Genomic DNA, 16,312 nt, shown 5'->3' with positions numbered 1-16,312 from the left:
GACAAAGCGATGAAACTTTAGTACGATGCCAAGTGTTAATGAAAGAACCCTTTTCTCCATACCTACTTTCATGCATTTAGCAGAGCACTCACGTTCTTGAGAACCGTCTCTCATTGCTGAAAGAGAACGCTGAAAATCTATTTCTAGATAAATGTATTGTACTTGGTTTTGTTACTGCTAGATGAGGTAATATCTGTTTCGAGGAGACTGAATCACTGCAAATCGTCTCGGCTTAGTGTATTAGTCTTCTAGAGCAAGAAATATAAGCATGCGAGTGTCACCACCTTCACCGCCGTGAGAGCTCTGCATTAGACGACCTTGAATATGAGAAGAAACTTCTAGGAACAAACCACCAGCAAGTCTCACGTGCTGGTCGCATCGTGAACAATCTTTACAATTTAGAGGGTCAAATAACCTTCAATTTATTTTATTATGCAATTATGTTTTCTGAATTTAAAATAGCTATACTTTTTTTTTTCCTTTCACACAGCTATTGTTTTGCTTATAATATGTTATTGATCCACCTTTTTTGATTTTATGTGTTAAACCCCTAAGTCTATAACTACTACAACGTGATAGGCGAAATATAAAAAAAATATTTTTCAAAGGTTCTTCTCAAACTTACAAACACCATATATTAAATTTTAATATTAGTGAACCCATTATAAAAAGTCTCTGGCTTCGCCTCTAATAACAATCATACCTTTAGTTCTATCTAACTAAGTATACCTTATGTTATACATAATCATAATATATAATTTCAACATTAATATAGACATCTTATCCCGCGAAAAGCGCGTGTTACTATATAGTTAATAAGTATACTAGGATAACAACTGGGCGGTGTGTATGATAAAAGAAGCTTGCGAGTTATCATTAATCGTAATTTTCAAGTCATTCTTTTCAAAACGTAATGTCATGTTATCAAGTATCAACTTATCTGAGGCTCTACTGCGTTTCCTAAAAGACACATGCACGAGTTGTAGGCTATACTTGAGATTGTATTTTGATTATATATGTAGCAATAAGAGTTGTTATAGTGAGAATCTAAGAGATGCTTAATATGTTGAATTAGTTAGGATGGTAAGATGTTTAGTTGATAATCATCCAAACTGTACAAATGTTACCAATGCTACAAGAACTACCAACAGTGAAAATGTGAAACCCACTGTAGTAAGCATTAAACATGTAAACCCAAATGTATATACAGTTTCAAAAATATTGTATATAGTTCCAAAATGTTAATTTCGTTGTGGACTCCACTGAACATGTTTTAAACCTAGACAGTAGACAGCAAAGACCAACTTCAATTATATAATGAATCGACGACTACTATAGAATTGACCTAGCCTTTTCTGAATACACGTTTTGTATGTGGTTGAGATAACTCGAGTTACGCTCAACAATGTGAACACATAACTCCCTTTATAAAAACTTGAACAAGATCTCAAGGCAAACCAAAAATTCCCACAATATCCACCTAAAGTATTTTCTAATCCAAATTAATAAATCCATATCTATATTTATAAAAAAGGTACATTCGATTCCACACGTCAAAGGGCCACACTCTTCTGTGTCTAAACTAAAGAAACATGAAACATTTATCCAAGTTCTGAATATACATGATACATGAAGTAGTCTGAATATAATAGGATTTACAATAATATATATCATTAGGTGAGTATAAAAGTGTTTTAACCAAAGTATGTGGTGATTTATTTGTAGGGCAAGAGATTGATTTCATTGTGTTTTGGATTTAAATTATGTTTGGTACGAAATGTTATTTTGAAATCAGAATTTCTAAAAATCGACTTTGAACTTAGTTATTTATATATAAGCTTTGGAATAAAATGCATAAAACCATAGTCTTCATTACAAGTTTACAACCATCAAACCACCAAAACTTTAGACCTAATTCAAACCGACACATCGAGCTTCATACTATAAAAAAATTTCAAAAACATGCACTTTCTCGCCTAACAATCAAGATTCTCTCAGAAACCAAAAGAAAAAGTTTGAGAGAGAAAATAAAAAGTCAAAAAAGAAACCGAAGCCCACTTAAAAGTCCGCGTCTTCGATGTGGTTGTCTCTTTCACGATAGAGCCACGTCACCTTTTAAAAAGGCCGTAAATGACGACTAAGCCCATTAACATTTTTCAATATTCCCATCATATCCTTATTAAACGGCACAAACGTCTTTTCGCTTCCCCCTCCCTCCGACCACCTTGGACGACGGTTCTTCTTCTTCTCTGTGAATATCACACTTAGTTTCACCGTTCCCTTCGCTGCTGCTTCTCGCGTAGAGAAGATTCCGCAGCTTCCATCGTTTCGAAAATCCTACGCTATTGCTTTTGATCTTGCTCTGTGATGGAGAAGACAAGAGTTCTTGGAGATCGTCGTCACCGCCTTTTGGTGTCCACACGCAGTAACTCTCCGGGGAAATGCCGGTGAGATCCTCCTCCGCCTCCGACGATGAATCCGACGTCGTATCTCGCTCCTCGCTCATTAATTTTCTAAGCGCCGGTCTGTGACGTCGTGGAAGAGTACTCTTAGGCGGAGACACCGGAGCATTTCCAGTTCCACCACCGTACGGATTCAACGGACGGATCTTACCGTTGTAGAAAATCTCGTCGGCGGTAGCGATGGGGTGGGAACACTTGCGGCTTGGACAGTCGAAGGCGAACTCGAAGTCATTGTCGTCGTCGCTGTGGAAGTCGAATTGTTGCTCCTGATCTCTGAGTTCCTCGACGACTCGGGCGGCGATTGTGGCGAGGTCTACGGCGGAGGAAAAGCTGTCGAAACTAGGAGAGTTGGGGTAGCAAGAGAGTAACCGGCTCGTCTGCATTTCGGACAGATGTTGGAGAGTCTTGTCCGAGAAAAAAAGATTGTACGCTTCAAAAGTTGGGTCCCGTCGAGATTTATATACGGGACAAATATTTGTATTTGCTAATTAAGAAAAGAAAAATTTGCATGATTACATTAGAGCCAAAAATCCTGTAAAGTAATTAAATTAAAACATCTTTGATCTAACAAGGAGCGTAATGACCACTAAACCAGGAATGCTTAAATTTAATGGCCACGTGATAAAAATCTTCCATTTTAATTCAAGTGGTATTAGTAGTTAGAAAACTATAACATGAATGAAAAAAAATATGTTAATAGTTATCTTCTTGGGAAATTTGGAAAACAAGAACAACTAATATATACTATTGTCCCTTTAGTATAAAATCAATTTTTTTCACTTTTGGACTTTTACTACTCTTTTTGTAACTAAAAATTCGTATCATTATATTTACAATGCAAAAAAATTAAGAAAAATATAAAATATGAAGTAGTCAAGCATGTGCATATATGAAAATATTTTTGGATTAAAAAAAAAAATTAGAATAGTAAATTCAAAAATGGGCTAACAGTGTTAGAATATCAGATCTACCATATACGGAGACTTAGAAAATGCAGTCTAGGTAAGACACAATGATCTACCATACGTAGAATGCACAATACATCAAAAACACAATGATCTACCATACGTAGAATGCGCAATATACTGAAAACATATCCATCTACTGTTGAAGAATAACAAATCTACAATTTCTTTCCAGACGCCTTATTATAAGTCGTCTAATAAGTCGTCCAGATGGAAGACTTTCCAGACGACTTAATTAAGTCGTCCGATAAGTCGTCCAGCTGGGAAGACTTTCCAGACGCCTTATTATAAGTCGTCTAATAAGTCGTCCAGATGGAAGACTTTCCAGACGACTTAATTAAGTCGTCCGATAAGTCGTCCAGCTGGGAAGACTTTCCAGACGCCTTATTATAAGTCGTCTAATAAGTCGTCCAGATGGAAGACTTTCCAGACGACTTAATTAAGTCGTCCGATAAGTCGTCCAGCTGGGAAGACTTTCCAGACGCCTTATTATAAGTCGTCTAATAAGTCGTCCAGATGGAAGACTTTCCAGACGACTTAATTAAGTCGTCCGATAAGTCGTCCAGCTGGGAAGACTTTCCAGACGCCTTATTATAAGTCGTCTAATAAGTCGTCCAGATGGAAGACTTTCCAGACGACTTAATTAAGTCGTCCGATAAGTCGTCCAGCTGGGAAGACTTTCCAGACGCCTTATTATAAGTCGTCTAATAAGTCGTCCAGATGGAAGACTTTCCAGACGACTTAATTAAGTCGTCCGATAAGTCGTCCAGCTGGGAAGACTTTCCAGACGCCTTATTATAAGTCGTCTAATAAGTCGTCCAGATGGAAGACTTTCCAGACGACTTAATTAAGTCGTCCGATAAGTCGTCCAGCTGGGAAGACTTTCCAGACGCCTTATTATAAGTCGTCTAATAAGTCGTCCAGATGGAAGACTTTCCAGACGACTTAATTAAGTCGTCCGATAAGTCGTCCAGCTGGGAAGACTTTCCAGACGCCTTATTATAAGTCGTCTAATAAGTCGTCCAGATGGAAGACTTTCCAGACGACTTAATTAAGTCGTCCGATAAGTCGTCCAGCTGGGAAGACTTTCCAGACGCCTTATTATAAGTCGTCTAATAAGTCGTCCAGATGGAAGACTTTCCAGACGACTTAATTAAGTCGTCCGATAAGTCGTCCAGCTGGGAAGACTTTCCAGACGCCTTATTATAAGTCGTCTAATAAGTCGTCCAGATGGAAGACTTTCCAGACGACTTAATTAAGTCGTCCGATAAGTCGTCCAGCTGGGAAGACTTTCCAGACGCCTTATTATAAGTCGTCTAATAAGTCGTCCAGATGGAAGACTTTCCAGACGACTTAATTAAGTCGTCCGATAAGTCGTCCAGCTGGGAAGACTTTCCAGACGCCTTATTATAAGTCGTCTAATAAGTCGTCCAGATGGAAGACTTTCCAGACGACTTAATTAAGTCGTCCGATAAGTCGTCCAGCTGGGAAGACTTTCCAGACGCCTTATTATAAGTCGTCTAATAAGTCGTCCAGATGGAAGACTTTCCAGACGACTTAATTAAGTCGTCCGATAAGTCGTCCAGCTGGGAAGACTTTCCAGACGCCTTATTATAAGTCGTCTAATAAGTCGTCCAGATGGAAGACTTTCCAGACGACTTAATTAAGTCGTCCGATAAGTCGTCCAGCTGGGAAGACTTTCCAGACGCCTTATTATAAGTCGTCTAATAAGTCGTCCAGATGGAAGACTTTCCAGACGACTTAATTAAGTCGTCCGATAAGTCGTCCAGCTGGGAAGACTTTCCAGACGCCTTATTATAAGTCGTCTAATAAGTCGTCCAGATGGAAGACTTTCCAGACGACTTAATTAAGTCGTCCGATAAGTCGTCCAGCTGGGAAGACTTTCCAGACGCCTTATTATAAGTCGTCTAATAAGTCGTCCAGATGGAAGACTTTCCAGACGACTTAATTAAGTCGTCCGATAAGTCGTCCAGCTGGGAAGACTTTCCAGACGCCTTATTATAAGTCGTCTAATAAGTCGTCCAGATGGAAGACTTTCCAGACGACTTAATTAAGTCGTCCGATAAGTCGTCCAGCTGGGAAGACTTTCCAGACGCCTTATTATAAGTCGTCTAATAAGTCGTCCAGATGGAAGACTTTCCAGACGACTTAATTAAGTCGTCCGATAAGTCGTCCAGCTGGGAAGACTTTCCAGACGCCTTATTATAAGTCGTCTAATAAGTCGTCCAGATGGAAGACTTTCCAGACGACTTAATTAAGTCGTCCGATAAGTCGTCCAGCTGGGAAGACTTTCCAGACGCCTTATTATAAGTCGTCTAATAAGTCGTCCAGATGGAAGACTTTCCAGACGACTTAATTAAGTCGTCCGATAAGTCGTCCAGCTGGGAAGACTTTCCAGACGCCTTATTATAAGTCGTCTAATAAGTCGTCCAGATGGAAGACTTTCCAGACGACTTAATTAAGTCGTCCGATAAGTCGTCCAGCTGGGAAGACTTTCCAGACGCCTTATTATAAGTCGTCTAATAAGTCGTCCAGATGGAAGACTTTCCAGACGACTTAATTAAGTCGTCCGATAAGTCGTCCAGCTGGGAAGACTTTCCAGACGCCTTATTATAAGTCGTCTAATAAGTCGTCCAGATGGAAGACTTTCCAGACGACTTAATTAAGTCGTCCGATAAGTCGTCCAGCTGGGAAGACTTTCCAGACGCCTTATTATAAGTCGTCTAATAAGTCGTCCAGATGGAAGACTTTCCAGACGACTTAATTAAGTCGTCCGATAAGTCGTCCAGCTGGGAAGACTTTCCAGACGCCTTATTATAAGTCGTCTAATAAGTCGTCCAGATGGAAGACTTTCCAGACGACTTAATTAAGTCGTCCGATAAGTCGTCCAGCTGGGAAGACTTTCCAGACGCCTTATTATAAGTCGTCTAATAAGTCGTCCAGATGGAAGACTTTCCAGACGACTTAATTAAGTCGTCCGATAAGTCGTCCAGCTGGGAAGACTTTCCAGACGCCTTATTATAAGTCGTCTAATAAGTCGTCCAGATGGAAGACTTTCCAGACGACTTAATTAAGTCGTCCGATAAGTCGTCCAGCTGGGAAGACTTTCCAGACGCCTTATTATAAGTCGTCTAATAAGTCGTCCAGATGGAAGACTTTCCAGACGACTTAATTAAGTCGTCCGATAAGTCGTCCAGCTGGGAAGACTTTCCAGACGCCTTATTATAAGTCGTCTAATAAGTCGTCCAGATGGAAGACTTTCCAGACGACTTAATTAAGTCGTCCGATAAGTCGTCCAGCTGGGAAGACTTTCCAGACGCCTTATTATAAGTCGTCTAATAAGTCGTCCAGATGGAAGACTTTCCAGACGACTTAATTAAGTCGTCCGATAAGTCGTCCAGCTGGGAAGACTTTCCAGACGCCTTATTATAAGTCGTCTAATAAGTCGTCCAGATGGAAGACTTTCCAGACGACTTAATTAAGTCGTCCGATAAGTCGTCCAGCTGGGAAGACTTTCCAGACGCCTTATTATAAGTCGTCTAATAAGTCGTCCAGATGGAAGACTTTCCAGACGACTTAATTAAGTCGTCCGATAAGTCGTCCAGCTGGGAAGACTTTCCAGACGCCTTATTATAAGTCGTCTAATAAGTCGTCCAGATGGAAGACTTTCCAGACGACTTAATTAAGTCGTCCGATAAGTCGTCCAGCTGGGAAGACTTTCCAGACGCCTTATTATAAGTCGTCTAATAAGTCGTCCAGATGGAAGACTTTCCAGACGACTTAATTAAGTCGTCCGATAAGTCGTCCAGCTGGGAAGACTTTCCAGACGCCTTATTATAAGTCGTCTAATAAGTCGTCCAGATGGAAGACTTTCCAGACGACTTATAATAAGTCGTCTGCGCAGTCTTTTGGATTGAAGTAAATACCTGACTCAAGATAGCAGCTTTCATTGATCTGCGGCCTCTGCTGCCCTCGTAAGCCAGTATCGGTGGAGACGGACTGTCTGCTCTGGGACCACCAATACTAGCACCCAATTCCGGCATAGCTGTGTACGTCTAGACCTGAAGAACTTGTATAAACCCATCCACGGTGTAACAGCCAGCAATTTCTTTGTTCCACAAAGAGTCCATCAGCACCTTAAACGCGACTCTCCCCCATGGATAATTCTCAAACCGTTCTAAATCCATCACTAGCCTTGCCAGAGTAGATCGTGTAGCGGTTGAAAACTTTCTCCCTTCAATGAATCCAGTGAAGATGGAGAGGTACGCGAGCCGCTTGCGATCTTCCCTGGACCAATCCCCGCATCTCTTCAGTGCTGCTATTATCTGATCAGTAGTTGGCCCAGCTTCCAGATGAACTCCCAGCATCCCCCAGAAAGAAACCATCTCTGGGGTAACGTCACATTTTGGTGTCTCAAGGTCCTCGATGTACTCGCAGTTTAGACCAGTGAGGTTTTCAAACTCTAACAGTGAAAACCTCAAAGGTTCTGGACCAACGAGAGACCACATCTCATACTTCTTCTTAATGTCCAGCTTGAAACTGAGCATGTAGTGAACCAGCCTTGAAGCCCAACCAAATCCCTGCTCCTTGAACTTGATGAAAACTCCCAAACTCGACTCCTTGAGCTCTTCAAATTCGTCATCAGTAAGAGCTTTCCTAAGAGCAGTATGCAACTTGCTGTTATCCGTATGATACGAAATGCTATTGTGGGCTTCTGGTTCTTCCCCTGATGTGTATAACCTACGGGGGAGTTCTGGAATATCCATCCTTTTTGTCTGCAAAATAATCAAAGACAACAATATAAGTCCAGACGACTTAGTAGACGACTTAAATTACTTACAAGTCTTCCAGTCGCAGAAGGAGTTGGAGTACTCGTCATTGCGGTTATAGATCTGAAAAAATAAACGTGAAACGGTGAGAATGAGTAAATTGATAGAGACAACGTTTTATGTTCATCTTTTCCTCGAGATTGATGACTTAGCGGCGTTAGGGTTTACAGAGAAACGGCGCTAAGGTTTACAGAGAAGAAGCGGCGGCGCTAGGGTTTAGAAGAAGCGGCGGCGCTAGTGTTTAGAACGTTGGTGACCACGGTGGCGAGGGCGACGGTTTGTTCGGATATAGTGGAAGCGGCGGCGCTAGGGTTTAGAGGAATCGGCGGCGCTAGGGTTTAGAGGAATCGGCGGCGCTAGGGTTTAGAGGAATCGGCGGCGCTAGGGTTTAGAGGAATCGGCGGCGCTAGGGTTTAGAGGAATCGGCGGCGCTAGGGTTTAGAGGAATCGGCGGCGCTAGGGTTTAGAGGAATCGGCGGCGCTAGGGTTTAGAGGAATCGGCGGCGCTAGGGTTTAGAGGAATCGGCGGCGCTAGGGTTTAGAGGAATCGGCGGCGCTAGGGTTTAGAGGAATCGGCGCGGCTAGGGTTAGAAGAAGCTGCGGCGACAACGGTGAGAATGAAGTGAGATAGATAGCCGATGTTGAGAACGATGGTTTGTTCGGAAATCGTGGGAATTCGAAATCGCCTTTGAGAGGGAGAACTGTTAGGGTTTCTGAATTTCGCGAAAAATGAAACAAAAAAATAAAAATCACCTTATATATTGGGTAAATAATCCGGTTAGCTTTAAAATTACATTGGTAAACTTTAAGGTTTGGTCCGGTTTAGACGACTTATTCTGGCTGATAATGTACAACAGACGACTTAATATTTAGTCGTCTGTTTTCAGACGACAAAATATTAAGTCGTCCTAGACCCTAAAATGAACCCCTAAACTAAAATGACTAGATTAACTAACTAACCACGTTATAAAATCAAATTATACTTAAATAGTGTTTACTATACACAGAAATGAACACGCATAAGTAATTTTAAAAATTTTCAAAAACGGTTTTAATTCTTTCCAAAATCTAACCCTAAGAACACATACAATACTACAACATATGTTGATGAAACATAAACTTAAGAATATCATGACTCACTACTTTCACTCATCTATGCTGAAAACAATTGAAATTTGTTATATCTTAATTTATACCTCCTAAGACATATGTTAATTACATAATTCCCATTTTTCACTTATCAAAATATTTTTTACAAAATTTTTAAATTATGTTTAAGACTAACTGTCCAGACGACTTTAAGTTAAGTCGTCTGGACGACTTATTTTCAAGTCGTCTAAACAGACGACTTGCGAGGGGTAGAAACGTAAAAAGAATTCCGTTTTTTTGTTTGGTCACAAGGGGATAGTTGTAATTTCAATAGCCTTTTAGGTTACTTTTGCCTTTGACCCAAGTTGGGGTATTGTTTTGGGTTTGACTCCAAGTTTTGAGTCACACTTGGCAATTCTCCCTTTCTTCTATGTTATGTATTTTTGGTAGATTACATGACATACTAAATATTCTCATATTTGTCTTGACAAAACGTACATTCTACGCGGTTTTCTTTTATCTGTAAACTCAATATTTCCTATCTAAGACTTCATCTCTTTTCTAACATTGGTATAATGTAAGTTCTACTAGATTTTTAAACAAGATCCGAAAATTAAGAAAAAAAACGATTAGAAAATATTTTCTAAATCTTTTAAATCTTTTTATTTATTTTTTAAATTTAAATGTGAGTCTTCTTCGTTACCACAACAATTTTGGATGGTGGGATTTATTCTCTTTTTCTTAGTTCTTCCAAAAACTTTGGTCTATTGTTGTTGGACGCACATCTATTGATGTATATTATAGTAGTTTTTACATGCTATTGTTGTTTTACTATATGATAGCATTTATAATAGTTTGTTATTATAGGGTAAATATTATAATAGCGTTTATATGATCTTTTTAAGAGAAATATTCAAAAATAAATAAATCCCAAATACAAATAAAAATAAATTTAAATATTTTTATAAATCAAAATTGTTTACAAAATTAAAACGGTTTATCAAACTAAAGCAAAAAAAATTGTTTACACTAAACAAAAAAAAATCTAAACCTAATCTTCACAGCCACCACACCTCTTGCTCACGGCCACCACCTTCTCAACATCATCAAAATTCACCAACTGTTACCGTATCTTCAAAGTACCTCATGTTGAAATAAAAGCCAATCTCCTCTAACCTAGAAAAAGAACCACAAAACACAAGCCTCAGCACATGTATAAATGACTAAACAATAAAGAGAATAATAAGAGAAAAGGGCAACTTTTCAGAGTTCAGGGGGACTCAAAATTGTATCGAGAAGAGCAAATAAGAAAGCTGGAACGATGGTGTATCTTCTTAGTCGTCTCGACCCTTCAACCGTGAATCCACCTTCTCACTGGATCTCTGAGATCTTCTTCATCCAACCTCAATCTGTGTGACGTGAATCCAACGACCACCACATCGTCTTGACCACCATTGTTTTTCACACCACCACTAATCTTCTTCTGCCACAACAACTCCTCTATAAAGAACAAAGATAAATTCAGAACAAATTATACTATCATAGTAACCTCACCTGAAAACTGAGAAGTGTTCCAGGTCTCAGCAAGGTCGTAAGCTCTAGCAGTAACCTCCTCATCATCATAAGCTCCTGACAAGTACATAGGTAGTGGTTTTTAGTCGAGGCTAATCCAATCTGATACCAAGTGTGTTTCTATCTACATAAACACAGGCAATAACTATAAAGGTTTTAACTTGCCTAGATAATAAACTGGTGCGGATATAGGCTAAGTGAGGAATCAAGAAAAAGGTTTAAACCTTGTTGCCCTTCTGGTTTTGGTTCCAAAAACGCAGAACCTTAAAGATAGCGTTTGACACATTTTACTGATACGCTCCTTAACTGCGCAGCCCCTCTGCTTAACCTTCATAAAACCTCTATACAACAACATATAATCTTGCAGCCACTGTCTCCGAGCTCTCTCCTCCTCCACCCGCCTCATAACTCAAAGAACCATTACAAAGAGAAACAAAATCGTAACACAGAAACTATTAACAATATAAATTAGCTACTATAACAAGACTATAACACAGAGACAATATAAATAAGATAGTCAAGACCAGCGACAAGATAAATCAAATACAAGATAAACCAGATAGTGAAGACCAGAGAAAAGATTAATCAGGTACAAAAACAGAGACTCAAGACAGGAACAAATTGTCAAGATAGTCATAATCAAGACTCTTGATACAGCAACAGAGACAAATGGTCAACCAAAATCAAAACCCATAGACAAAGAAACAGATAGTCAAGACAAATCGAAACCCAAACCTAAAAATCCCCCAAATCAAAACCCTAAGAAAGAACTAAATCGCCTAAGAAAGAAGGTGTCTGGCGGCTAAAACGAAATCGCCTTTTTGATTGAGAAAGAAATTGGAGACGACGATAGAGTTCTGTTTTTTTTTTTTACTTTATATTTCTTATTTCATTAAAGTAAAATGTTAATTTTATTAACTGTATTTTAAAGAAAATGACAAAATTGGATTTTCATTATTGTTTATACTACAGTGACAATGATTTTGGTTTTAATTCTAAGGGGACAAGAGTATAGTTGTTTTGTTCCTTTTTGCCAAATTTCCCTATCTTCTTCGCGCGCGAAACGATAAATGTTTTAATAACAAGGATACATCGCCTTTAGATACTCTACAACTTGCGGCCTCGGAAGCTACAACATGGAAACTAGCACAACTCTTGCAGTGGAAAAAGACGATGGGAATGAGAGGAGAGCAGAAGTGAAAGAGCAAGAAACGTTGGGACGATGGAGATGTCAACTCGATGCGTCTTGGGTTCTAGAGGACACTGGAGCGGGTCTGAGCTTTATTGTGTTTGATGGCAACATGGAGGTAATGCAGGGGCAAAGGAAACACACCAATGTCCCATCTCCACTACATGCAGAAGCGGAGAGCTTAGTTTGGGCTATGGAGGAGCTTAATAGTCGCGGGTTCCAACATGTGCGCTTGGAATCGGACTGTCAACAGCTGGTACACATCATTAACTCTGCTAAAAAATAGCCAGCACTGGATCCAGAGCTTGATGCCATTGAAACACTGAGAACATATTTTACTTCTTTTTCATTGAGCTTTATATCACGTTCTTTAAATTTCCGTGCGGACGCTCTTGCGAAAGAAGCCCGATCACGTGACTTACACTACACGTTTGTTGACATTTTGGTTCCTGTTTTGCTAGCTCATGAGGCTAGTACGATAGGACCGGTTTAAGTTTGAAATAAAGCTTTGGATGACAAAAAAAAAAGGTTATCTTCTTCGCTGTTAATTTTAATCACGAGGTGATGAACTTGTCAGTTCAATTATTTTTCCCTATGTAACATTGATTATTCAAATGTTTATGATTTCACTGAAATGACATATGTAAATAGGGGTGGGCGTTCGGGTACCCGTTCGGGTTCGGATCGGGTATTTCGGATTTTCGGGTATTTCGGTATAGAGGTATAGAACCCGTTCGGGTATTTCTGTACTTCGGGTCGGGTTCAGGTATTTTTAGTTCGGGTTCGGTTATTTCATATCGGGTTCGGATATTTAGATTTTGAAAAAAAAAATTAATTTTTTCATTTCTCAAATTTCTTATATTTAAAAATATAACTTTCACTTAACTATTTTTTTTATTTTTAATAGATTGAATGGTTAATAGATTTGGACACAACATTTTGAAACTAAAAAAGACATTAATTTGGTTATTGTTTTTAAATTTTGGATGTAACTTTTTGTTAATATTTGAAATAAAAAGTTTGACATGCATTTTAATTTTTAAGTGAGTAGCAAATCATTTTCTCCGTAATTCTATGTATATCATATGAACTTAAACTATGTGTAGTATTAATATAAATATTTTATATAAAATGAGAGATGTAAACTAGAAATATATGGATATCCATTCGGGTTCGGATATTACCCGTCCGGGTTCGGATATCCAATCTCTCCTAATTCAATACCCGTTTGGATATTTTGCTACTTCGGTTCGGATTTCGGTTTGGATTTTTCGGATCGGGTTCGGGTGCGGCTTCGGATATCGGGTAAAGTGTCCACCCCTATATGTAAACTTAGGTTAGAGAAGTATGCTTAGGATTATAGACTTATAGTTATCATTTGAACCAAAAAAGGAATTATAGTTATCAGTTTATCATCCGTTGATTCCATGTATAGTAATGAACAAAGAATGAACTAATGGCCGACCAAAAAAAAAAGAGGCTACAGGTCAAGGGAATAAATCTCCTCAGTTCCTCAACTTTCTATCAATTTGGTTAAGGTTAACCATTGTAAATCTCCAAGCTCTACTTTGACAACCAATCTTCATCCACAATGGATAATAATTTCGAGAAGTATAATTATATATAATCATCATCATTCATCAATGGTGGCACCCAGGACCAATAACACATCCAAGCTTATGTCCGGTTTGTACGGCGTCTCACTTGCTTTTTCTCCTCAACGTATCCTCCGTCAGGGGAAACAAATGGTACGATTCGAAGGGTCCCTTTGAGAGTATATATACGGGAAAAATATTGGTATTTTTTAATTATTGGCGGAGAAAAAACAAATATATATGATTACATTAATTAGAGCCAAAAATCTTGTAAGTTTAGTTAAATCAAAAACATCATTGATCTAACAAGGAGCGTAATAGCCACTAAACCAGGAATGCTTAAATTTAATGGCCAAATGATAAATCTTCCATTTTAATTCAAGTGGTATTAGTATTTAGAAAAGTATAACCTGAATGAAAAATATGTTAGTAGTTATCTTCTTCGATGTCACTCACGAGGTGATGAACTTGTCTGTTCAATTATTTTCCTTTATGCAAGTAAGATTGAGTATTCAAATGTTTATATGACGTATGTAAAATTAGGTTAGAGAAGTCTGCTTAGGATTATAGTTATCAATTTATCTTCCGTTAATTCCATATATAGCAATGAACAAAGAATGAATTAATGGCCGACCAAAAAAGAGGCGACAGGTCAAGGGAATAATTTCATGAACCAAATAGTTTTATGCGAAACAACAAGAAGAAAACTGATAACATGCATGCAAAAGGGAGAGAAAAACGGAGAATTACATATGCTGAATGAACGTATTATATATATAGTCATTTACATACATTCAAATCAAGTGTACACTACACATGAATCAAATATCTTCACAAGATTCCCATCAATGTGTGTATATTTATACATTATTACTACTATTATATATATCATTTGATCGTATATGTTGCGTGACAGTTAATCAAAATTTTAGATTATCCTTCATGTAACATACGATCGATTGCTGCAAAAAAGAAAGAAATTGTATCATGTTAGTGGAAAACTATTATCACTAAACACTAAGCATAATATATGCATACTTTTTGACGGTAAATTTAGAGAAAATAAAAGAGTTAGAAAGCTTACGAGAAGGCAGAGAATGACACAAGCAGCTGCACCTGGGACCAATGCGTACCAAAAATTCAAGTGATGGAACTTCACTCCATCTATGAACATTAATGGTAAGCTCGCCGCTGTAATTTTTGTTTATTTATTAGTAAAATGAATTAGAGAACATAACTTAATTAAGACCGCTCTATTAAAACGTAAGAAAGTAGAAATCATTTATTTTTGGCAAAAAATAATGAGACAATATAGTTTACCAGGAGGATGGTTGGCTCGAGCAATGACCATAAAAGCTATGGAAGCGGCGAGTGCGACGCTCCTGCCAAGCCAGCCTGGTCCAAAGGCGGAGAACGCTACCACTCCAATGGCAGCACAACCTATTTGAGCCAAAAACATGTTGTATTTCTGAAAAATGTAAAGAAAACAAGACATTCATCAATTAATTAGTTAAGTAATACTGTAATAGAGTGACATAACTACTACTAGCATTCAAAGTTGCTATTTTAAAATGATGTGATGCCATCTCTTTCCTATTTTAGCATGATGTGATGGCACACCTAGGTTGTGACTTGATACATGAAAGTAAATATTAGGTGGAACTTGTTATCTTCAATAGTCAGAAAGAAAATATATTGGACCTCTGTAGTTTTCTTATTCCTTAGAAAAGTGAAAGCACAAGAACAGCATTTGACGAATTTTTTTCAACTAGTTTGTCGATGTGATAGAACTACGTTCTACTTTCCACTATAGCGATTCCTCACTGATTTTGTTGATTGTACACATTCAAACCCTAGTTAAAAGCTTACTTTGGTGTTTACATTTTGGCAAAGAAGCGTTTGTGTTCAACCGCTTGTTATGTTTATATAGCTACCTATACATATATGTAAAAGGGTTTAAAGATTACCCGAGCAGCAGGAGCAGATGGAGTGATGAAAAGAATGGCGGAGACGGCGCCAAGTGGTGCCACTGACATTGAAATTCCTTTTGGAGATAAAATTTGATCAATTCTTCCCAATATTGCCATTGCCGCAAACGCTCCTATTTACAAAGAAGATTAAAATTTAAAAGACGAATAACTTTTATAAAAAATATTGTAACTCCATTTTTCTTTTTATAGATACTTTTTTCTTCGTTTTAGATACAGACACAGTACACTACAAGAAAACAGCGGTATTCTGACGGACATTCCGACGGAAAATGAAATCCTCGGAATATACCGACGGAATTCCGAGGAAACCTCAGTCCGTCGGAATATTCCGAGGAAATTCCGAGGAACAATGTGTTCCTCGGAAAAAACCGATGAATTCCGAGGAAATATTATAGCCGTTGGAGAGCCGTTGGGGGATTTTACAAAATTCCGAGGAAATTCCGACGAACTAGCCTTTTCCGTCGGAATTCCGTCGGAATTTCCTCGGTATGTCGGCAGGATTTAATCTATATAAACAAGCACTCCTCTTCCTCTTCATTCACTCCATATCTTCATCCTCCCTCTTACTCTATTTACACACGAATTTGATTCATAAAAAA

General features: G+C 38.4%; 2 protein-coding genes across 4 annotated transcripts in view; both read right to left on the bottom strand.

The window, feature by feature from the left end:
• Window positions 1–1,847: 1,847 nt before the first annotated feature.
• On the bottom strand, window positions 1,848–2,903 carry LOC106316632. The gene has a single exon (XM_013754512.1). The coding sequence runs from the start codon at window positions 2,843–2,845 to the stop codon at window positions 2,180–2,182; it is 666 nt and encodes a 221-aa protein (XP_013609966.1). The 5' UTR covers window positions 2,846–2,903; the 3' UTR covers window positions 1,848–2,179.
• Window positions 2,904–14,453: 11,550 nt separating this feature from the next.
• The window catches only part of LOC106313719, an 11,754-nt gene continuing 9,895 nt past the window's right edge, over window positions 14,454–16,312 (bottom strand). For all 3 annotated transcript variants that reach the window (XM_013751614.1, XM_013751616.1, XM_013751615.1), the window contains 4 exons: window positions 15,690–15,823; window positions 15,043–15,190; window positions 14,807–14,913; window positions 14,454–14,684 (listed from right to left, as the gene is read on the bottom strand). In XM_013751614.1, coding sequence (XP_013607068.1) covers window positions 14,643–14,684; window positions 14,807–14,913; window positions 15,043–15,190; window positions 15,690–15,823 — 431 coding nt within the window. In that variant the 3' untranslated portion in view covers window positions 14,454–14,642. The remainder of the gene's footprint in view (window positions 14,685–14,806; window positions 14,914–15,042; window positions 15,191–15,689; window positions 15,824–16,312) is intronic.

Source organism: Brassica oleracea, chromosome C9 (assembly GCF_000695525.1).
Source record: "Brassica oleracea var. oleracea cultivar TO1000 chromosome C9, BOL, whole genome shotgun sequence".
NCBI lineage: Eukaryota > Viridiplantae > Streptophyta > Magnoliopsida > Brassicales > Brassicaceae > Brassica > Brassica oleracea.
This window is presented reverse-complemented; position numbering and strand designations above follow the sequence as displayed.